The sequence below is a fragment of the Pygocentrus nattereri genome, chromosome 23 (assembly GCF_015220715.1).
Source record: "Pygocentrus nattereri isolate fPygNat1 chromosome 23, fPygNat1.pri, whole genome shotgun sequence".
In the NCBI taxonomy this organism is placed as follows: domain Eukaryota; kingdom Metazoa; phylum Chordata; class Actinopteri; order Characiformes; family Serrasalmidae; genus Pygocentrus; species Pygocentrus nattereri.
Window position 1 is genome coordinate 26,076,420 of NC_051233.1, and position 23,464 is coordinate 26,099,883.

Sequence of the window (23,464 nt, forward strand, 5' to 3'; positions counted from 1 at the left end):
CCTTTTTAAAGTCTGTAACGGTAGTTGTCTAAACTTAGGTTTTTAACATTATTTTGATTTTGTGTTTACACGTGTCCATATGGTCAGTTCCTGATGATGTATGTATGTATGTATGACCGTTGACTGTCGACTTTGATTGAGTAGTTTAGAATCTTCTATCTTGAGACAAAACAATATGCTGTAAGTAGGGATGAACGATTTGTAAAAAGCAACAAAGTGATAATATCAGAACCGTTTCTGATGCTACACAGAACCACATACTACACATTCTCCAATGTGAAGAACCATTTAATCCATGCACAGAACCTTTTATGCATGCAAATGGGCCTGAGTGTTCATGGCTCTGTATAGAATGATTGTCTTTACTACATTTTTTAAGAACCTTGTAGAACTATGTTTTTTTTTTAATGTAGGCTATAATTTTTAAAAATTACAATTTCAATATAAAAATGATTCATCTGTAATATGAATGTGTGAAAATCTTATCCTGTCCTCTACTTAGGACAAATGCAAGATGAAAGATAAGTATTGTCAGTGATATGACTCCTGGTCACAGGACAAACACTGTCGTGTTTCAGCTCTTGTACAACAGCCTTGGAAATGGCCTTGGACAAAAAGCATCAGGCTTAACTGCCACAGACACCACGATCCAGACTGTAAGGTTCGAGTGACATTTGCAGTTTCATTCTTGCGTACTAGATTAATTAGAGGTATGACAGAGTTTACTCAGTTGGACTGTTAAGTTCTTTAATTTGTTTTTAAGATTATTCTTTGATACACAAGCTTACTTACAAAGATGACTTTGGATATATGTACATTTAAAAAACCATGTCTGTTCCTTGTTTTTGGGGAAGTTCTTCTTCTGGGACTCCTTCAAGTAGGTGCCTTTAGAATTCCTTTGTAGTACTGTACATGCATGCAGTGACCTACAGCACTTGCCATCTGCATGCACTGAGTGCTGATCCTCCAACAGTCCCCAACAGTGAATAAACACATTCAACAGATGCCATTTGTTTATCTCTGTTAATTAGCTTTGGCACCTGTAATGGGAAAAAAGGTCACTATGTTTGGGAATCTTGCTCCGTGTTTGGCAGCTGGCTGGCAATTTTTGTTTATCGCCACTCAGGCTCGTGCTGTTGTGGTGCTTAAAAGGGCTAATCTAAACTGTACTCTCATCCTTTGTGAAGCTTTATTATATGGGGACAGTTACAGCATTCACATGTCAATGGATTAGCCAATTAGATAGCATCTTTACGATGAAAGGTTGCTTTCGATTGAGGCCACTGTCATATGATAATAGCTATAATAAAAAAATAAATAAACACAGAACAGAATGGTTGTCCACAGAATGGTGCATTTGATAATGGAGAAAGCAGTTAGTGAAAACAGCAAAAATCTACTGTGGCCAGCTGTTAGCGCCTGACTGACTCTAGCCTGTGGACTGGTGTCTGGTTTGGATTAGTGCTCCAGGGGTCTAAACGAGTACCTCTGACGTTTGCAATGTTTTCAGAAGAAGTGGTAACTTCAAAGCGTATCACGTTCTTGGCAGGCTTCCCGAACGGCAGCACAATAAGCCTGCCCAGGACCAGAGAACAGGGTGTCGTAGAGAGCAGATCGTTATCAAAGCCAGGTTTTGTAATAATGTTTGAGTGGGTGGGAGTAAAAGGGGATAAAAGGTTACCCAATGAGATTTCAGCTTGTCCATTTGCCTTATGGATATGACACATAGGCTTTTAGGAAGAAGAGCCACTGGGAATTGAAATGACATTTGGGAGACCAGAGGCCAAAAATAAAAAGCTGATAGCAGAGACTGTGTCTATAATAAGGCCCAGCATTCCACAACAAACGCCAAGAAATCCTAACACTGGGTTCACACCTATGTGGTGTTGTTTGGAGTGTTTAGAGTGTTCTTCCACCGTTTGCACTGTTCTAGAATGTTCTACCCATTCAGACAAACCACTGCCCCATGTTTGTTGGCGAATGTTGAGTTTCAGGGTGCACTGATTCAATCAGCCAGTACCGGAGTAAGCTGTAACTAAGCACAGCTTAGAAGTGACTTGTAATTTTAGTATATCGCTGCTGTCAGGAGAAAACCTTATGTCTACATTTTTGTCATTTTTCTGTTTTTAACATAATTTGAAAATGCCTGTTTCTCTTTACATTGTGTGTACATTTCATGATGAGTGGGCTGAAAGAAACGGCCTGAAATTATTTGGAAAAAATTCTGGTTCCATTGACTCACATTAAAAGTAAAGCAGGTTTTTTCCTTTTCCTGTAAAGTTACCATTTTGGAGATGCACGTTTTTCTTCCGACAACAGCGATATCTTTCCTGTGGGGTTCCTTCACCACATTTTGAACGGTGAAAGCAGTGAATCTTGGTCTAGCAGAAGATCTGAGGTCATCAGTTCCTCGTTTGTGTGACCTGAACAGATGTTCAGAGATGTTTTCAAAGTCAAACATGGTCTCTGGCATTTGGAGCACCCTCCTCCTCCATCATAGTGTCGTTATGAGGGGACCATCAGGGTTGGTTATTGTTGGGCCTCATTTACTTCAGCTTGTATTGCAATTACAGTATGAGGTACGAGGTGATCCTTCACAGAACCACATGTAATCAAAGGTCATTGCTTTCATTGGCTGTGTTTATATGTGTTTTCCCAAGTCTGATTGAATACATTCTGATTATAGATTAAGACTGAGGTGTTTAAATGCTCATTCTGCTCAGCAATCTGATGGAAGATCTCCGTTTACATTGCACGCTACAAGTAGTCAGATCCAAAATGACGCACACGGGCAGAGTAACACTTAGCATAGACATTACCATGACAACGAGTATCATGTGAGTCCAGTCAGAGTGAGACGAGTTATTAGCTGACGCACTTGGATTTTTAAGTGTTATAAAATTATGGCAGATTCAGGAAAACATACTTCATATGTACTTATTAAAGAAAGCCGAGAGGAAGACGTCGTGTTCTGAGACACATAGGCTGGACCCCCGTTACACCACCATCTTTTAAAGATCAGAGCATAAACGTCGTCAGAGCATAAAAATCGCCATGTTGAATAGATTTTTTGACTTTTAAGACGCTGTGACTTTTAACATTTTTCAAACATTTTTAACTTTCAGAAAAGGTTGTAGGTTTTGAGGCTTTTCCAGACTTTACTTTTAGAAGAGATTTAGACTTTCCTGCCTTTTTTACTCAGAAAGTAAAATAAATCAATAGTTTCCCCAGAATTTCCAGAAAATTTAAGCTGATCACTTCAAGAACAGTACTTTACTTTGCACATGTAGCTTTATTTTATAGCTTCTTCTGCACAAAGAGAGCCCACCTACTCTAACATCACTGTTAAATCACCATTTAATGCATAATCCTGCAATTTCTATGTTGCTAGTGTGTTTTTTAAAGGCTGAACCTGATAAAAACCTGGACCAGATGCTCTGCTCTTGGCTAACGTCACGGTGCGAATGACGCTTTGTTGTCAAATACTTATACCATGCGGATGTGAAGCCATCTGTCAGCTGACCACGATGCCCCGTCCCGTTCTTAAACCAGCATGGCCCGGGCCTGGTTGTGCGCTCACATGCACTCCGTGTCCTCTGAAGTATCCTATGTGTGTCCTTAACACATGGGCTGTATGACGCACATGAGGCTTGTAGCGCACACTGCCTGCTGTCTGCAGCTTCACACTGACATGATCAAGCTCTGAGAGCTGCTGTTTCATTAGCACCAGAGACACACTGCAGTGCCTGATGCGCACACACTCTCTCTGAAGGCCTGCTCTTCTGTCCTCTCACCTGCCTCACAAAGAACCAGCAAGAGCCGATAGTTACAGAAGCTTTTGCTGCTTCATGTCATACTAGCTTCTTCATTCCACATGGCATGCTGATGCCTTTGTAGCTTTCCTTTTGGCTGCATGCAGAGCTACTGCTTACTGTTTTTTAAAAAGGTATTCGTGAATAATAGTAATACAGCACTGCAGAAAAAGACCACAGCTTAGACACCACCCTTCATTTATTAACTATGTTTTTCCATACCCCTAAAGTTCAGTCTTAGAAATTGGTTGCAAGTCATTCCACAGTGGAAGGATGGACAGAAACGGTTATGGGTTTTGTAAGAGTGGAGCTTGATTTTCTTCTCTCTCTCTCAAAGATGAAAGCTTTGGGTGCTGTTTATCTGATGGTGACAACTTGGTGGTCTGCCAGGTCTTGCGCAGTTGTTAGAAATACCATTTTCTCTATATCCTTAAAGATTTTTAAGTCCAGTTTTTCCAGTTTTTTTCCAATTTTTGATTTAACTGCAAGACTGTATGTACTGTGAGTTGAGGTTTTATATAAGTTTATATAAGAACAAGATCAAAGTATTTAATAACAAAATAAAAACATGGCACAAAATAAAGCCTGATAAAGGCAGTCCATGCTGCAACATACTATATTACTTCAGGGTGACAGGGCGGAGCTAAACTGCTATAGGCTGACTAAGCAAATATGTGTAAATCTGTTTTGTGACATCACAAAAACAGTGAATTCAAAATGGGCTATTCTTAGTTTATATATGGACTGAGTTTTCTAAGATCTAGGCTACGTATTTGTAGTTCTGTAGCATTTGAAGTTAGAGGACTGAACTTTCTCAGTTATTTATCTACAGCCCTCATCATCCTGGAAACATCTTAAACTTCTAAATGTTTTTTTTACAGTTTCCTACTAACTGTTTGCAAAGGACTGGCACATTGAATTCATTTTATACATTTATCTGATTTTTATACTTTTTATATAATTGAAAACATTGATCCCAGACTTACAAACAAGAGTGTACGTTGCGTGTTAACTAAGAAGATTACTTATTTGTGGTAGTTAAGTCTTCTGTCAACACTGTGGTCTTGTTTTGGCAGTTGAGTTTACCACTGACAACAGCAAAACGCAAAATGAAATGTGATGTTAGCTGTGTATTTTTTCCTGTAGGGTAGTACAGTGTTTGAGTAGTTGGAGAATGCTAGACTACTTTTAGATAATGTTTTTTACTGAAGTGCCTCAAATAAAATAGCTTATTTTAAAGTGTAGTAGCTTTCAAGGCAAAAAGTCTGATCAGTTTCAGTTTCAGGTCAGTTTTGAAAAAGGAAAAAGTGGTATCATGTTATCTCTAGTCATCTCTCCTGCTTGTAACTCTGACTGAATGAACCTATAAAAAGTTTGAAAAGCAAACCTTTAGTTTTTGTTCCGTTTATAGATGTTCATTTTTTTTCCTTCCTCTTAAAGTCAATATTTCAAAGACAAAGTTTTCTTGCAACAGCAGTGATACTTAGCATGTGGTGCAAAGAGGATGACTTGTCTGAAATCTGTCTTACCCACAAAGTTGAATGTCCTGAACAGACTCATTTAAATACACTCATCTGTTCACTTGGCCTAGTTTTATTAGTTCTGGCAAACATAGCAAAATATTGAACAGATTGAGCCTTCTGTGAGCCAGTATTGCTTCAATGATTTACAGATGATCTCAGCACTTTAAGCATTTAACTCATTTAGCTTTGTCTGCTTTGCAGCACTCGATGATATTGCAATAATTTACATAATTTATAATGCTATGCTGAGTACATCATGGATATCATCAGTACTTCTGGAGCACAGAATAGTATACATCATCCAGTAGACAGATTAAGACACATTATGCTGGCCTGTAAACAATAACCAGTGAATAGCAGCTGCATAAGCTGCATAGTAATAAGTAATGCATTGAATGTCATTACATTATGCCATTGTGCAGTGTGTGTGTGCGTGTGTGTGTGTGCGTGTGTGTGTGTGTGTGTGTGTGTGTGTGTGTGTGTGTGTGTGTGTGTGTGTAGTGTGTATATATATATATATATATATATATATATATATATATATTTATACACACACACACACACACACACACATATATATATGTGTGTGTGTGTGTGTGTGTGTGTGTGTGTGTATAAATATATATATATATATATATATATATATATATATATATATATATATATATATATTATGAGAGAGAGGGGGGTACTGATATATTTTTGTCAATATATTCAATTTTTTTTGGTAAACATTAAAATGTTGCATTATAAGATCAATATATAACATTTTTACCTGTTCCAAATTGTTTGAAAGCCTCAGAAAAAGCTAAATATTGTGTACCTTTGGGAATGTTAATGTGCAGCAGTAACAGCTGATATGTGCTGATCTGCAGACTACCTGGCCAGCCGTGGGCGGCTGAGTGAGGCGGATGCTCGCCGGAAGTTCTGGCAGATTCTCTCAGCCGTGGAGTACTGCCACGAGCGCGGAATCGTCCACCGAGATCTGAAGGCCGAGAACCTGCTGCTGGATGCACATATGAACATCAAGATTGCAGGTACGTGGATGCAAGTTTACACATCTTTACTATGAATTGGTTATTGGTTTTAATGATGTACTGCAGTGCAAAGCAAAGTGATAATCGTAGTAGTTTTAATAGTTCCAACAACCACAGATATCTTTGAAAAGTCTCAGTGGAAACAAGACATGTGCCAGGGCATCACTTCTTCATAATGAAAATAACAGTAGTGCTGGTGATAATTTCACATTAGTTCAGGTTGTAGTTGTAGTGTTGTTGTTAAATTGTAGTTGCAGTTGATTGGTGTCATAAAGAAATACGAGAGCTTCAGTGAAAAGCTGACTGATGTAGTACCTGTGATGCGTTAGTTCTTTTTCAGTATATTTTAACAATGCACTGATAACACCAAAAATGATCATCTTAGTCACTGACTTCCCCAGTAAGAAATTATACAACACTTCTCCACCTGCCCCATAGCAATAGAACATGAAGAGAAAATCTGCCGTTTTTCTTATAGACAAGCATTCCCTATGTTAAGTTGGGTAAAATGCTAAACTTTCCCCAATTCAGGGTTTTTGGTATGTAAAAGAGAGGCATTAATTGAGAATGGCTAAAGTATTTATCTAAGTAATCTCTTAAAGCTCCAGGAAACCTAAATCTGTGTTTTCTTTCTAATTAGGTTAATCTTGCTCTTTTCGGCTCACACCACACGTGTACAAAATATGCCATAGAATAAACATTAAAACATTTGTGTTTGAGTTAGAGAAACCTGCTGAGCAGAACTTGGAAAGCTAAACAGCTAGCAAGCTAACTCATGCTAAAATTTTAGGACCACACCCTGACCGTTTTCATATGTTTCATATGTCTAATCAATGTTTTTGAGCAGCGTTTCATGCCATTGCTGTCTTGTTTTTCCTTAAAACTTTACTGGTTGTTTCATATGACACTGTATTTTAATATCATGAAAGCTTGTTGTTCTAATTACAGTAAATTATTCAGTAACCGCTCGCTCACTGGCGAGCCCCTCCCCCTTCCCATCGACCCACCACCGATGGGAGGGGCAGTAGTAGGGGTTCGGTGCATTGTGGATCGGGCAGTGTCCGAAGGCGTGGGCCTTGGCGTTGCTGAAACTGGCTTTTGGAACTTGGAATGTTACCTCACTGACGGGGAAGGAGCCTGAGTTGGTGCAAGAGGTTGAGAGATACCGGCTAGGTATTGTCGGGCTCACCTCAACACACAGCTTGGGCTCTGGGTCCAATCTCCTTGAGAGGGGCTGGATTTTATTCTTTTCTGGAGTTACCCATGGTGAGAGGCAGCAGGCAGGTGTGGGCTTTCTCATAGCCCCTCGACTCGGCGCCTGTATGTTGGGGTTTTCTCCGGTGGACTTCTCTAGCTTCCCTAGCTTCCCTACACCTTCGGGTTGGGGAACGGGTCCTGACTGTTGTCTGTGCTTATGCACCGAACAGCAGTTCAGAGTACCCAGAGCACCTTGGGAAGGGTGCTTGATAGTGCTCCTCCTGGAGACTCTATTGTCCTACTGGGGGACAACGCTCATGTGGGCAACGACAGTGAGACCTGGAGGGGTGTGATTGGGAGGAATGGCCTCTCTGATCTGAACCTGCGTGGTGTTCAGTTTTTGGACTTCTGTGCAAACCACAGTTTGTCCATAACGAACACCATGTTTGAAAACAAGGATGTCCATAAGTGCACATAGCACCAGGACACCCTAGGCTGCAGTTCAATGTTTGACTTTGTAGTCGTGTCATTGGACTTGCGGCCATGTTTTTTGGACACTCAGTTAAAGAGAGGAGCTGAGCTGTCAACTGATCACCACCTGGTGGTGAGTTGGATCAGGTGGTGGGGGAAGATGCCGGTCAGACCAGGCAAACCCAAACGTATAGTGAGGGTTTGCTGGGAACGTCTGGCAGAAGAACCTGTCAGATTGATCTTCAACTCACACCTCCGTCAGAACTTTGACCAGATATCGGAGGAGGTGAGGGACATTGACTCAGAATGGGCCATGTTGCGCTCCTCCATTGTTGAAGCGGCTGACTGTAGCTGTGGTCGCAAGGTAGTTGGTGCCTGTTGGGCGGTAATCCTCGAACCCGGTGGTGGACACCCCAGGTGAGAGATGCCGTCAAGCTGAAGAAGGAGTCCAACTGGGCATGGTTGGCCTGTAGGACATCAGAGGCAGCTGGCAGGTATCAACAGGCCAAGCGATCTGAGGCTTCAGACGTTGCCAAGGCAAAAACCCAGGTGTGGGAAGAGTTTGGTGAGGCCTTGGAAAGTGACTAAGTCGGCTCCGAAAAGATTCTGGCAAACCGTCAGGCGACTCAGAAGGGGAAAGCAGTGTGCCACTAGCACTGTATATAGTGGAGATGGTGTGCTGTTGACTTCGACTGAAGACGTCATTGGGCGGTGGAAGGAATACTTTGAGGACCTTCTCAATCCCACCGACACGTTCTCCAGTGAGGAGGCAGAGTCTGGGGACACGGGAATAGGCTTGTCCGTTACTGAGGCCGAAGTCCCTAAGGTAGTTAAAAAGCTCCTTGGCGGCAGGGCTCCAGGGGTGGATGAGATCTGTCCCGAGTTCCTCAAGGCTCTGGATGTTGTGGGGCTGTCTTGGCTGACACACCTTTTCAACATTGTCTTGACATCGGGGGCGGTGCCACTGGATTGGCAGACTGGGGTGGTGGTGCCTCTTTTTAAAAAGGGGGACCGGAGTGTGTGTTCCAACTGCAGGGGAATCACACTCCTCAGCCTCCCTGGTAAGGTCTATGCAGGGGTACTGGAGAAGAGAGTCCGGCTTATAGTCGAACCTCGGATTCAGGAGGAGCAGTGCGGGTTACGCCCTGGTCGTGGAACACTGGACCAACTCTTTACCCTCTCCAGGATTCTGGAGGGTTCATGGGAGTTTGCCCAACCAGTCCACATGTGCTTTGTGGATTTGGAGAAGGCATTCGACTGTGTTCCACAGGGTATTCTGCTTCGGGAGTACTGGGTACATGGCTCTTTGCTACGAGCCATTCAGGCCCTGTACAAACAAAGCAGGAGTTTGGTTCGCATGGCCAGCAGTAAGTCAGACTCGTTCCCAGTGAGAGTTGAACTCCATCGGGGCTGCCCTTTGTCACCAATACTATTCATAATTTTTATGGATAGAATTTCTAGGCGCAGTCAGGGGATGGAGGGTGTCCGGTTTGGTGACCTCAAGGTCACACCGCTGCTGTTTGCAGATGATGTGGTCCTATTGGGGACATCAGGCCGTGAACTTCAGCTTTCGCTGGATCAGTTTGCAGCTGAGGGTGAAGCGGCCGGGATGAGGATCAGTACCTCCAAATCCAAGGCCATGGTTCTCAGGCGGGAAAGGGTGGAGAGCTCTCTCTGGGTTGGAGATGAGCTCTTGCCTCAAGTGGAAGAGTTTAAGTATCTTGGGGTCTTGTTCACAAGTGATGGTAAAAGGGAGCGGGAGATTGACAGGCGGATTGGTGCTGGTCAGCATTGATGTGGGCTCTTTACCGGTCTGTTGTGGTAAAGAAAGAGCTGAGCCATAAGGCAAGGCTCTCGATTTACTGGTCGATCTACGTTCCCAACCTCACCTATGGTCATGAGCTTTGGGTAATGACCAAAAGAACAAGATCGCGAATACAAGCGGCCGAAATGAGTTTCCTCCACAGGTTGTCTGGACTCTCCCTTAGAGATAGGGTGAGAAGTTCGGCCATCCGGGAGGGACTCGGAGTAGAGCCGCCGCTTCTCCACATCGAGAGGAGCCAGCTGAGGTGGTTCGGGCATCTGGTTAGGATGCCTCCTGGACGCCTCCCTTGGGAGGTGTCACAGGCAAGTCCACCCTGGAGGAGACCCCGGGGAAGACCCAGGACACGCTGGCGTGACTATCGCCCAGCTGGCCTGGGAATGCCTCGGAATCCCCCCCAGGTAGCTAGTGGAAGTGGCTGGGGAAAGGGAGGTCTGGGCCTCATTGCTTAGGATGCTGCCCCCGCGACCCGAACCCCGGAGAAACGGAAGATAATTTCATAATTCTGCTAGCTTTATTTGATTAAAAAATTGAGTCTCTTTGAGATCCTTTGAGAGTATAATTTGCAGGCAAAAGTTCCACCTCTCTGGAGGAAATGTGTAACTGCATATAACATACGAAGAAATTTTTTTAATGCCGTTTGTGTTTCTAACCCCTTCCCCAAGTGGATGAATCTGATGATTGCAAGTGTGTTGTGTTCTAAACTTGGTGCAGGGCATGTCTTCTGAGGATGTGAGTGAATGATCTATTATTGTCATCAGTTTATCGGTTTATCAGTATAATGTTGATTTTGCATTTGAGATCAAAACATCAAGCCGGATTTTCTTTTTGAGCCTGTGCATGTGACGTTTTATTTATATATATATATATATATATATATACTTATTTCAGTTTTAACCAAACATCTTACAAAGTGCAGCTTTCACTCCTAAGAAGCTGGTCTGTAAGTTCTGTAGTTAACAGGTTAACATACCTGTTTTTATTCCCAAATGTATGTCCTATACTGGGAGCAAATGCATGTCAATTTTAATCTGGCTCACTAAAAGTGGGTTAATTATTCAGTCTTTATTGCAATTTACTTGCATTGTGCACTTTTGCTGTGAAGGTTCTGCCTGCAGTATGTGTTAAAGCCACAAAGCCAAAAAGCCCAGCCTTCACTTTCCTTCAGGCACACCACATTTCAAACCAGATACCACGCATACACGCATGCATACCAACAGCAGTCAGTCTCTCAGCCACTCCGGGATCACATATTTACCCAGTGACGTCAAGTGGAAGTCAGGCCAGTAGCACTGAGGAATGAACTAATATGCTCGGAGATCAAACACGCACACATTCACAGAGCTGTAAAACCAGCTGAGCTTGGTGAATCACCAGGCCTCCCACAGTTTATTTGTACGAATCCAAAGATTTGAGGAAATGAATTATTACAAACATGCTAGGGCTACATGACAGAAGATGGATTATAATTATATTAATAACTTTTTTCGCTGCATGCTTGTTGCTTGGCTTGGTTAAATATATAACTGAACGGTTTGGTATTTATTGTCAATGTGGTATATATTTGTCAATGTGAGGATCCCTGTTATTCCTCACAGAACCCAAAACCTTCTGGGTTCTGTTGGCACATCTATTGCGATATAACGCGCCCTATGTCTCAAATCTGTAGTGTACATTTTTAGTGAGAGTAGTGCATTCACACTGAGAAATGAACCTGGATGTGGTGCACTCTTAGTACCTGAATTATGTACTAGAACCACTCAAAAATTAAGCGTAGAACAATGCACTCAACAACCACAGGCTGTCATTGCAAAATGTTATAAAGGTATCTGTATATCTTATATAGCTAACTGTGAACCTAGGTATAGATTCAGTCATGTGACATACTGCACAGTAATTTGTCATTTCTATTTAGTGCTAATCGTTCAATTCGAGACAATACTACCCTACAAAACTTAGTTTCAGACAGAGAAGTGCACAGTATGTTGTGTAAGAATATATTGCACAGTGCCTGAATTGAGACTGACTGTTGTAGCTATAGACAATTTAGCTAACCATTAGAGCTAACAATGCTTCATTTAGATATATTTACATTTACAGCATTTGGCTGATGCTCTTATCCAGAGCGACTTACAATTTGATTATTTTTACACAGGTAGGAGGAGGTGGTGTTAGGAGTCTTGGCCAAGGACTCTTATTGGTATAGTGTAGGGTGTTTGCCAAGGTGGGAATTGAACCCCAGTCTACAGCATAGAAGGCAGAGGTGTTACCCACTACACTAACCAACCAGATATACCAACAGATATACTTCTGAATGGAATTGATTAGTGGCACATTTCTTGCTAATGCATTGCAGAGACCAGTATCGCAATTAGGGCCAAGATTACATGATAAAACTTGGATTTACGTGATTCAAAACACCTCATAACAGACGATGGGAATTGAGTGTCAATTATGGTACCAAATATGTTATCAATGAAGGTCTCTGAGCATCCGACTGTTTTTGGTGCTGATGGTGGTGATGGTTGTGATTGTGAGGCACGTAAAACATAATGTTGGTATTAATGTTAATTTAGTAATATTTTCCTTGCCTGCTAGTGCACAATGATATAATTAAAAAGAGAACATTTTACCTTTATGTTTTTATTAAAAAACAAGAATTTTCTTTGAAATGATGAACTGGTGACTGATATGATCAGGGACTTGAACTAACCAGATAATGTTTTGATTTCAAGTTGATTCCTCATAATAATCAGTAGATTACTATATTTAAAGAACACTGACTAACTACGTGTTTCATAACAAACTGAGCATTATTAGGCCTGTTTAATTGAATTTTGTGCATCATCATTATTATTCTTATTATTATTACTCTTCTTTTTATTATTATTATTATTACTATTATTATTATTATATTTGTGGCAGTGCAGCTTCTGTTTTGTCTGTTCCAACTTATTAAATCTCAATAAAATGATATACTGGTCTGCATATCATGTATCATGAAAGTGCGTTGAAGTTTTGTGATCTTTTTGCCACATCATCCAGCCTTATGTGCATAATGTTTCACATGCAGTAATACTTTTGTCAAATCACAGCAGAAACTGTGAAAGTGGCACAAACCCATTTTCATGTAATTCAGCTTTTTGAAGAGACAAATAGAGACATATAATGGTTTCAAAAAAGCATTCACGCAGCTATAATGCCCTCTCGGCATGAAAAAAGGGTGTGAATATAAAAAAAAGTGTGAAATCTTCACCTTTACATAATTTTTACATTTGCACTCTCCATCTCCCACTAACCTGGCAAAAGGCATGTGATCGCAAACATCAATCACTGCCTCTGACCTACATTCTCAACTCTGAGACATTTTTGTGTGTGTGTGCATATGTATGCGAGTTATAGGCTCACTTTATCTAGATCCGGAGCTTGTTGTTTTCCAAGTAAATGATTGCTGCAGTGTGACAATAGAGGCTGGTTCAGACTGAAGTGATAGAGTGAGGGGCTGGCCGGGTGTTCCATAGGTGCCAGTCTCCAGCTGCTGAAAGACGCATTGTAGAGAAAGGACCTGCGAGGGAGGGGTCAGAAGACTGAAATTGAATCATAAGGCATTCCTAGTTTCTAGTGTCTTGTATATACAATGAGCTTTACTTCATTACTGCTGATGCTTTTATTGCACTCATTACTTAAGATGACGTTCAATATGGAAATGTTTATTGAGGTTTATTAGCTCATATACTCATAAACTCCACACCGCTTTTATCAAATGAGGTCTTTGTCATCATTTTACATGGAAAACACCTCATGGATATGGATTGTAACCCGCTCAGTCACGTACACACACACACTCAAGGCTGTTTATCAGGCTGAAAAATTCTCCACATAGAGGCAGTATTTGCAGCTTTTGGTGCTTCTGTTTTAGTCCAGACCCAGACCACAAATGCATGGTGTCCAGCCAATAATTACAACAGAAAAAGTTGCAGTAATTACTGGTTATTACTAGTCTTGAGCAATCCTTCAAGTGGATAGCATCGTATATAACATCATAGATTTCTTGTTACAGCATATTGAGCAGTTATTATGGCTTTCATGTGAACTTCTTTTAAAATGCACAAAAATAATGCGTTACCCTTTTACACTTCCAATTCATTCCATTGTTTTTTCATTCCTCCAGTTTGGTAGTGAAAGAGTTAACCTCCACTGTAACACTCCCATTCACCCCTACATGTCAGTAAAGCCTTTGACCTGAACACTTCAGATACCATGACCTCTTTCATGGCCTCAGCTATAATATTCCCCCCATTGACTTTCACTTTGGTGCCCTTTCCCTTTCCCACAAGTTCACCTGTTATATAACAAGGGCAAGGCAATAGATTGCTTTCAAGATTCCATCATAACAGCTCCAGTGCAATAGAAACAAAGCAAACTCTTTGACACCGAGCATGTCTTGGGTGATCAATTACACCTGGTAAAAAAAATAAAATTTTACTTTAAATCTTTACATTTAGAAAAATATGAACATACAGATGTATTGAGTAACACAATTTTCAGTAGTCATTATCACTCTACCTGCTGAGTATAGAAGACGAGAATAATATGTCACGGATGTGCACTCCTGTCAAAGTGATAACATACAACTTTTTATAAGTTGGTCGCAGCCTGTATTGCTGCTTTGGACCCTTTCACTAGGAAGGCTTCATATTTGACCACATTTGCTAAACTGAATATTGACACATGTTTCATGACCTTACCTTTTTTCTAGACTTCGGCTTTGGAAACTTCTTCCGCCCGGGGGAGCCTCTGACCACGTGGTGCGGCAGCCCTCCATACGCCGCCCCGGAAGTGTTTGAGGGCCAACAGTATGAAGGTCCACAGCTAGATATCTGGGTAAGAGGATCCACAGAACACTTCAAATACAACACAAGCATGTGCAGCACTGCTTAAAATATTCTAATCACTATTCAAAAGCTTGGAATCAGTGTTTTCAGTATCATAAAACAAATGTCATTGCAGGTAAATGTATAAAGTGATTCTAATTCCCATGCAGCATTTTCAAGTAATGAGTAGGAAGCTATAAAGTCTAAAATAACTGGTGAATCGGAATTTTTAGATTTTGAGTTTACCTTAGAGTATGAAGAATTGTCAAATACACTATATTTCCAAAAGTATTCAGTCATCTGCCTTCACACGCCTATGAACTTGAGTGACATCCCATTCTTAATCCATGGGGTTTAATATAATGTTGACCCACCCTTTGCAGCTACAACAACTTCAACTCATCTGGGAAGGCTTTCCACAAGGTTTAGGAGTGTGTTTATGGGAATTCTTGACCATTCTTCCAGAAGCGCATTTGTGTGATCAGACACTGATGTTGGAAGAGAAGGCCTGGCTCACAGTCTCCGCTCTAATTCATCCCAATGCACTGGTGCGCAGTCATGTTGGAACAGGAAGGGGGCATCCCCAAACTGTTCCCACAAAGTTGGGAGCAATAAATTGTCCAAAATCTCTTGGTCTACTGTAGCATTAAGAGTTGCTTTCACTGGAAGTAAGGAGCCAAGCCAACTCCTGAAAAACAACCCTACACCATAATCCCCCTCCACCAAACTTTACACTTGGCACAATGCAGTCAGACAGAAAGTACTGTTCTCCTGGCAACCACCAAACTCAGACTCGTTCATCGGATTGCCAGAGAAATGTGATTTGTCACTCCAGAGAACAGGTCTCCAATGCTCTAGAGTCCAGTGGTGGCGCTTTGCACCTCTGCATTCGATACTTTGCATTGCGCTTGGTGATGCAAGGCTTGGATGCAGCTGCTCGGTCATGAAAACTCATTCTCTGACGCCACATGAAGGTTGGAGGTCTGTAGCAATTGTCTCTGCAGAAAGTTGGCGACCTCTGTGCACTATGCGCCTCAGCGTCCGCTGACCCTGCTCTTTTACGTGGCCTACCACTTTGGCTGAGTTGCTGTCATTCCTAATCGCTTCTACTTTGTTATAATAACACTGACCATGGACTGTGGAATATTTAGTAGCGAGTAGATTTCATGACTGGACTTGTTGCACAGGTGGCATCCTATTCACTGAGCGCCTGAGAGCGACCCATTCTTTCACAAATGTCTGTAGAAGCAGTCTGCAGGCCTAGGTGCTTGGTTTTATACACCTGTAGCTATGGAAGTGATTGGAACAGCGGAATTCAATGATTTTGATGTGTGACTGAATACTTTTGGCAATAAAGTGTATGAATGAATTAAGTATAATTATTTTTTGTTTTGTGTATTTAAGTTAATGCAATATTCCTTAATTTATAACTTCTTAAGTTATAGTTGTTTGATGTCTAGATTATAATATTTAGGTCTATATTATATTAATTATCAAAAAAAATTATGAAACCAGCTTATTTCAAACCTTTTGATTAGTATAGCCAAAAACAGACATTCATCCATCTTCCACTGTTATGGAGACACAAAGATCAAAATTGTGAAATACAAGCATCCCCAAGTCCAAAGCACTTACATTGCTGAAGTGCTTGCTGTTTGTTGTATTCGTGCCCTCTTGTCTCACTGGTTCAAGCACGGTGGGTTGCGTCACCGGCTAATGGTCATTTTGATTGATTCTCCACTTCAACAAGAGCGCATGCTTGTTATTTCCTGTTTGTTGTTGAAGTGGTACTCTATGAGTAATGCTGGTGTATGTGCTGTTATCTAGAGCATGGGGGTGGTCTTGTATGTGCTGGTGTGCGGAGCTCTGCCGTTCGATGGGCCCAGCCTGCCTGTTCTGAGACAGAGGGTCCTCGAGGGGCGTTTCCGCATCCCCTACTTTATGACCGAGGGTAAGGCTGTAGTTTCCTCTTATTTGAAAACAAGATGTTCACCATAAGCGCTCTATTGAAGAGACTTCATTACTGGGATTTGCCTTAGATTTGTAACGTTTTGCATTATGTTTGTTACTGTAGTAAACTAAAGTGTAGTCTGCATACCAGGAAAAGAAAGCCTGAGCATTTCACTCCAGTCCAGTTTATAATGGCTTCCTGTTAAATTTCGTATTGATTACAGGGTCAGGATTGACATATACAGCTCTTAATGGCCTTTACCTCTGTGATCTCTTTGGTGGAAAGTCTTCTTCTTACATGGCTTCTAAACTCTGGAACAGTTTTTAAATCCAGATTAAAATCATATACAGTACTGTGCAAAAGTCTAAGCACCTTGTTTAGTAGTTGAGATGTTGTGAGCTGGTTAGAAGAATGCTGGTTCCAGATTCCTCCTCATTGTCACAGCTACTGTGTAGATTTGTTCAATTCCACCTTCAGCACACCTGATTTAATTTAATGAAGTTTTGATCAGCCAAGCCAAGTATTGTCCTGAACACTGAATTACATGAAATCACTACTGTATTGTATTTGTACTTTGTACTTTTGTACTAAACCCAGTCAAATTTTTGAAAATGAAGTGAAAATAAGTTAATACAAAAACAAACATAAAATATCAAATGTGCCACAACGTATGCACGTCACATTATGTATTTCATTGCTTTTCCCCACTATATTAAATTCAGCAATTAAACCATAATCATGCATAAAAATGTGCAGAACTGTGGTCTCTGTACAGGATGTGTTCATTTATTTCCATTTAGAAAATCAACAAAACATATAATTTAACCAGGTGTACACAAAGTTCTGCATAAGAATCTAGGAAGCTAACATATAATGGAAGTAATCTCAAATAGTCTTGCTTATGTGGTTTCTGACACTTTAATTCATGAAAATGGTCACAGTACAGAAAGAAACCAAGGCTTATTACTGTTACAGCCTGTCATCACAGTTTTTAGCTCACATACACATACAGCAAACATGTCTTGGCTGCATAACTACCTTTGGGTTGGCGGAAACTGTAAGAATTATATTTTTTGCCAAACTATTTCTTTACAGCCGTTTATTGTTCTTTCCTCAGACTGTGAGCACCTAATCCGGAGGATGCTGGTGCTGGACCCGGCCAAACGTTTGTCCCTGAGCCAGATCCGTGAGCACCGCTGGATGGTGCAGGAAATGCCGTCTCAGAGGCCTGTACTGTATCGGCAGGGTGTGGCTGCAGACAGCAAGGTGGGCTTAGGGGAGCATAGCGAACAAGTGCTCCGCCTCATGCACAGTCTGGGCATCGACCAACACAAGACTATAGAGGTGAGGCTTTTAGCAGTTTGGAGAAGCAGCATTTAAAAATACATATGCATTGCACTGTGATTGTAGATGGTCAGGACGTAATATAATGGGGTCTGATGAACGATTTGGCAGGTGCTGTGGTTCATACTTGCATTTTTTGAGGCTATTGATCTAGTTTTGGCCATGTATTTCTGTATTATTATGTGCTTTATGATACGAGAGGCAACCCAATGCTGCATTTCTGAGAGCTTTAACAGTTTTTTGCTTTAAAATGTAGTTGATCAAAAAATGATTGGTGTCTAAAGTTTGCTTGTTTCGTTTTGCAAGGCTATTGTAAGTAACAAGTTAGGGAATTTTACAGTTGCTTTATAGTTTACTTGTATGATGTCTCACACTGTATGGCTTTTAATGCTAAATATAATCCTATATAAATGGACAAAATATGTTACATGGCCAAAAAACAGTAGAAGCAAGCATCTTGAAGTATGAGTTTTGTCCAGGCTTCTGTCCATTTTTATGTACATCATTCAGAAATCACGTGTGCATCTAAATCTCTAAAAGAATGCATCAGTTTTCCATCTTCTCCATTTCTCTTCCCCATGCAGTCTCTCCAGAACAAAAGCTACAACCATTTTGCTGCTATCTATTACTTGCTGGTGGAAAGGCTGAAGGCCCACCGAAGCAGCTTCCCCGTAGAGCAGCGGCTCAACGCCACCCAGCGCCGCCCTAGCACCGTCGCTGAGCAGACAGTTGTCAAGGTAACGCTCTCCTGCCAAGGTGCCCCAGCTATGTTCCAATGGCAACATTCTAAGAGTGCAAATAAAAGTCACACGGAGCCACATTCCTGTGATCTTACTGCTCAAGGCAAACCTCTGACGCAGCAGTTGTAGAACACAGGAGTTTGTGGTGTACCCGAACATTTGGTAAAAAAATGGGACTATTCTATTGTGTGTAGAAATTTGATAGGAAGTAAATATTTTTAAAGCAAGAGTTTAGCAAAAAAAATTTCCTTACCCCAAAGTTAATCAGTCTGCCAAAATACATTTGGTGTCTAAAGTTTGCTTTAGTTTTGCACTGAAGCCTTGAGGCTGATGTAGCTAACAAGTACAGAAGTAAATTAGCATTGTGCAAATCATCTGCCGAAATCATTGCGCACTTGCCTCAGTCTTTGTCAGGTTATGTAATCTCAAATAGACTTGTCTTGGTAGTATATTACTATATGATATACTGTAGTCTATAAATATGAATGCAGCAAGGCCTCTTTTTTTGTTTTTGCTGTACAGTGAAGACTAAAGATCAAAAGTAGAACAGTAGATCAGAATCTGAGCTTTTATTTCCTTATACGACACCTAGATGTGTTAAATAATTTAGTACATGGCACTTTTTGTTTGAACCCAGCCACTTTTCGAATGGGCAGGAACATTGTACCAGTGTTTCTTGTTGCCCAGGTGTGTCCTGTTATATTCATTGTTAAAATACTTAGTTGCCTTGAATGTTTACCTTTGGTTTGAGCCCTGGGTTACTGTCATGATTCAAAAAATACAAGCTCATTGTTTAAACATGGTGGAGGTAGTATCATGGCTGCTTATGAAACAGGCTTACTTGATGTAGCTCATGATTGTTGTAACAGAATAAACTCAGAAGTCTACAGATTCCATCTGCCAATTAACAGAGAAATACATCCAACCTAATCAGGAGGAACATCATCATGCAGCAAGACATTGACCCAAAAAGCATTACCAAAATAACAAAGGGGAAAAACAAGTAGAAGGTTTTAGATTGGCCAAATCAGTGAATAGATCTTAACACAATTGAGTATGCATTTTTACCTGTGAAGAGGAGACTGAAGGGAGAAACCCCAGGACAAACAGCAACTGAAAGAAGTTGCTTTTCCCAAAAGAAAAATGCAGGAGTTTAGTGATGTCAGTGGGTGGCTGCCTTGATGCCAAATATTGAATATTATTTACTTTAATTTAAGACCATCTGTTTCTGTACTTTTCCTACCAAGAAATAGGGTGGTCTGCCACATTCTAAGTTTAACACATGTAGATATAAATATCAAAGGAAAAAAGCTGGAATTCTGATCTGTTGTGCCATATTCATCTTTTGATCTCAATCCAAAAGTATCATTTGGCTTTCAGAGGGTACTGTATGCTGCATAGATTTTGTCTGTATTTTAGCCAGGTGGTCCCAGTGCAACACCAAAAAAGCAAACCTCAGACTTGGTCTTAAACTGGTTTTAGCTGATTTTAAAGACTGCAAGGGAAAATTGTAATAAAATGTAAGTTTTATTTAACTATCGTTTCAAAGGAAAATCACCTCAAAAACATCTAGATCTCACTATGTTAAAATGGCATTGATATTTCTCATAGGCTTCTGTCCCGACCCAGGTGGGTCTCACCCCTCAGTCTGCACGCCACCTGCGCTCACCGGTTCTCCTGCAGACCTCCACTGAGACATTCAGTTTCCCACAATGCCCTGCTTCCCCAGAACAGGCCCTCATGGAAGAAGAGGTGGCTACTCCCAAGGTTAGTGAGAAGTTTCTGGTGGGAATATCAAATTGTAACAACCAGTAGTTTGAGTTTGGTATCACATTAACCATGTATACATCCACTGGACAAGACAGATTTGCCAGATTTGATATCAGGGAAGGCACTGGCCGGACATACGTTGTAAACTCATGTAGGTCTAAAACTTGGGATAATCGTGACCTCGGGTAATATGAAATTTGTCTGGGCAGGCATTGTAATATAACAATTACTGACGAGATGTGATTTTATGCAGTATGAATTATTGCATTGTGGGTAGTTTTTTTCCAGTTTGACCAGTAATAAGTGGAGTGAATGGCATTTTGTAGACAGTACTAGTAGTTTATCTTATGCTAATGGAATAAGAGAACCTGCTAATAATATACGTGGCCATGTGCTGTATTGTTATTGTTATTGAGTCTCACTCCTGTCACTGTCTCACTCCTGTCACTAATGCTGACATGTGAATGTCTGGGCTGTGACCTTTTAAATCAGAACTTTATCCTCTACAAATCCATCACAAATTACAGAACCTCCTACAGTAAAACTAATCCAGCTACAAAACTACTTTTGTCAGACACTCGAGAGCTGTGAACTCAGAAATTCACAAGTTTAAGAAAGTACCAGTAGAAACAAACGTGGCTTTCTTTATTAAGACAACAAGTCCCACTGGCTTGTGCAGGGAGAGCGAGGCGAGTCAGAATCCGTGCGCTTTAGCCGGAGGCTATATTTGTGCGCTGGTCGGGTTTTTTAAAATAGCAGCGTTACTCATTGGGCGCCGCTGGATGACGCCAGCAAGGGCTTCTTTTGTCTGTGCTGTGTGAAGTTCCTCCGCCACAGTGCCACCCTCCACTCTTCCTCATGACTCATCATCATCACCGGCGGAGAATCGGCCTCTGCTCCTGAATCCTAAAATAACACAAGTGCAGTGATGGCAACTAATGAAACCCTTCAACATTTCTTTCTACTTCATATCTCGACGTAGCTGGCAAGGGATGCGTATAGATTTGAGTATGAGTGTAAGGTGTATGCTCTACAGCTTAAGTCAATTGTCAGTGGAAAATCACTGTGAGTTAGGATTTTTGAGCTATGTGGCCCCTTTGTTTGGGCTCAGTTGCTTAAGTCCCACTGCTGAGCCAGGCCAGCTGCCGACAGTTACACAACACGCCGGGCCATCGGGCGTCTGCCAGCCCTCATCTGACCAGCGCTGGGCCGCCCGCTAGCTATGCTTTTCCCTCCCTCTCTCTCTCTTTCTCTCACTCTCTCTCTGCCAGCCATCAGGAGGTGTGACTACGTACCACCTTTTCCAGCTAAATCAGGACCCTGGCTGTCGCTAGGCGGTCGCCATAGTTACCGTATATTTAATTCCTAGCACTGTGGCTCAGCCTTTTTGTGGTTCTTATAAGCATCAGCCCATTTGCCCTTAAAGCAATACTTCCTCAGAATGCTAACATTATTAATACTGGATCAGAATCAGAAGTATGTTTGCATACACAAGGAATTCAGTCACTTAATGCAGTAGTTCATAACAGGTATTTTTCACTTAATACAGACACCTAGACATTTATTCTCTAAATACACATTCAGACACCCTTAGATACTCATTTCTGTAAACATTTGCACAAAGATTCATAAAAGCAAGAGTTATGCACAGATTCAGCAGCCAGATAATAGCTAACAAATGGAAATTAATGGAACAAATGGAAACACAGTGGCATAGTGTGGTATTACCCCACTTAAGTCTGTTCATTTGTATATGAGTTTATCGCCTCCCTTTTAAAAAACTGTCAGACCAGATTTCACACATTTAAAATTATTAATTACAATTCGTAATAAAACTAACTAAACTATTTTTCACCCTGTTTGGAGTGATGCTGAACTAATTACATCAAATCACATTTTGTTAACATTACCACTACGACAGCTAAAGTGATGGCAAGTGACATCTTTCTTGAATTGTAGAAAGTATTTCTTCAGAGCCTGTCTGATTTTACGCATGTCGAGTTTTGAACACACACACGTTAATGCTGTCTTTCACATACAAAAACAGTCCAAAACAAATTACACACTGCAATTTTTATCGGAGCCTGCTTGTTTTCCTGCATTTTACAGATATCTAAAAAATCAAGAGCTTCACTGTCATGGCTGCAGCCCAAATTAATATGCATCAGGGTGGCGGCGTGGCTTGTAGCAGAGCACAAAAGCTTATTCAACAAGCAACATGGTGACTATAAAAACGCGGAGGTTACAGAAAGTGGCTATATGGCGGACAGTAGTTGAAAGGCTGGTGAATGAGAATGAATACATTACAGTAACTGTATAAAACCTTTTTTTTAGCTCATGTAGGTGGATCGTAGTTTGTTCATGCCCACAAGGAACTGCAAACTATTAGATTTCCTTGCTAATGAACGCCCCTTTTTAATGTGAGGGGCAACAAGCTCATTATACAGCTTCAGCTCTTGTAGTGGCAGTTGAACTCTCCGTGCTGGTGTCTTTTCTGTTGGATGGGGTGAACGCAGTGTGTGTGTTTTGTTTAGTTGCAGTGTTTAAAAGATAACTGATTAATTCACCAGCACTGCTATTCAAAGAATGAATTTCTTCCTTCTTCTTCTGTCTTCTTTACACGTGTTCACATTGTTTGCTCTGGCTTGTTGCGAGGGTCCCACTACTTTAAAATCACATCTGTTTCTAGGTCTTAACAGCGATGTCTGTGAAGAATAAGAAGATTTAGGAAGTTTCAGTTTGAAGAAGGAATATGAGAATTTGTCTGGCTGGCATGTTTTTTTTGTTTGTTTGTTTGTTTTGTTTTTTGGGGCAGATTTTGGCCTGCTTGTTAATTGTAAATATGATGTATTTGCTAGAGGTCTGCACGGGCTTGATTATTAATGCCAGCACCCACCTACTTTAAATAGCAGTCACCTACACA

The 23,464-nt window shown here is 41.1% G+C and overlaps 1 protein-coding gene across 1 annotated transcript in view; it reads left to right on the plus strand.

Annotated features, from left to right (window-relative positions):
* The window catches only part of sik2a (salt-inducible kinase 2a), a 37,236-nt gene that overhangs the window by 5,201 nt on the left and 8,571 nt on the right, over window positions 1-23,464 (plus strand). The window contains exons 4-9 of the mRNA XM_017699884.2: window positions 6,211-6,372; window positions 14,622-14,746; window positions 16,564-16,687; window positions 17,805-18,031; window positions 18,616-18,768; window positions 20,383-20,538. Coding sequence (XP_017555373.1) covers window positions 6,211-6,372; window positions 14,622-14,746; window positions 16,564-16,687; window positions 17,805-18,031; window positions 18,616-18,768; window positions 20,383-20,538 — 947 coding nt within the window. The remainder of the gene's footprint in view (window positions 1-6,210; window positions 6,373-14,621; window positions 14,747-16,563; window positions 16,688-17,804; window positions 18,032-18,615; window positions 18,769-20,382; window positions 20,539-23,464) is intronic.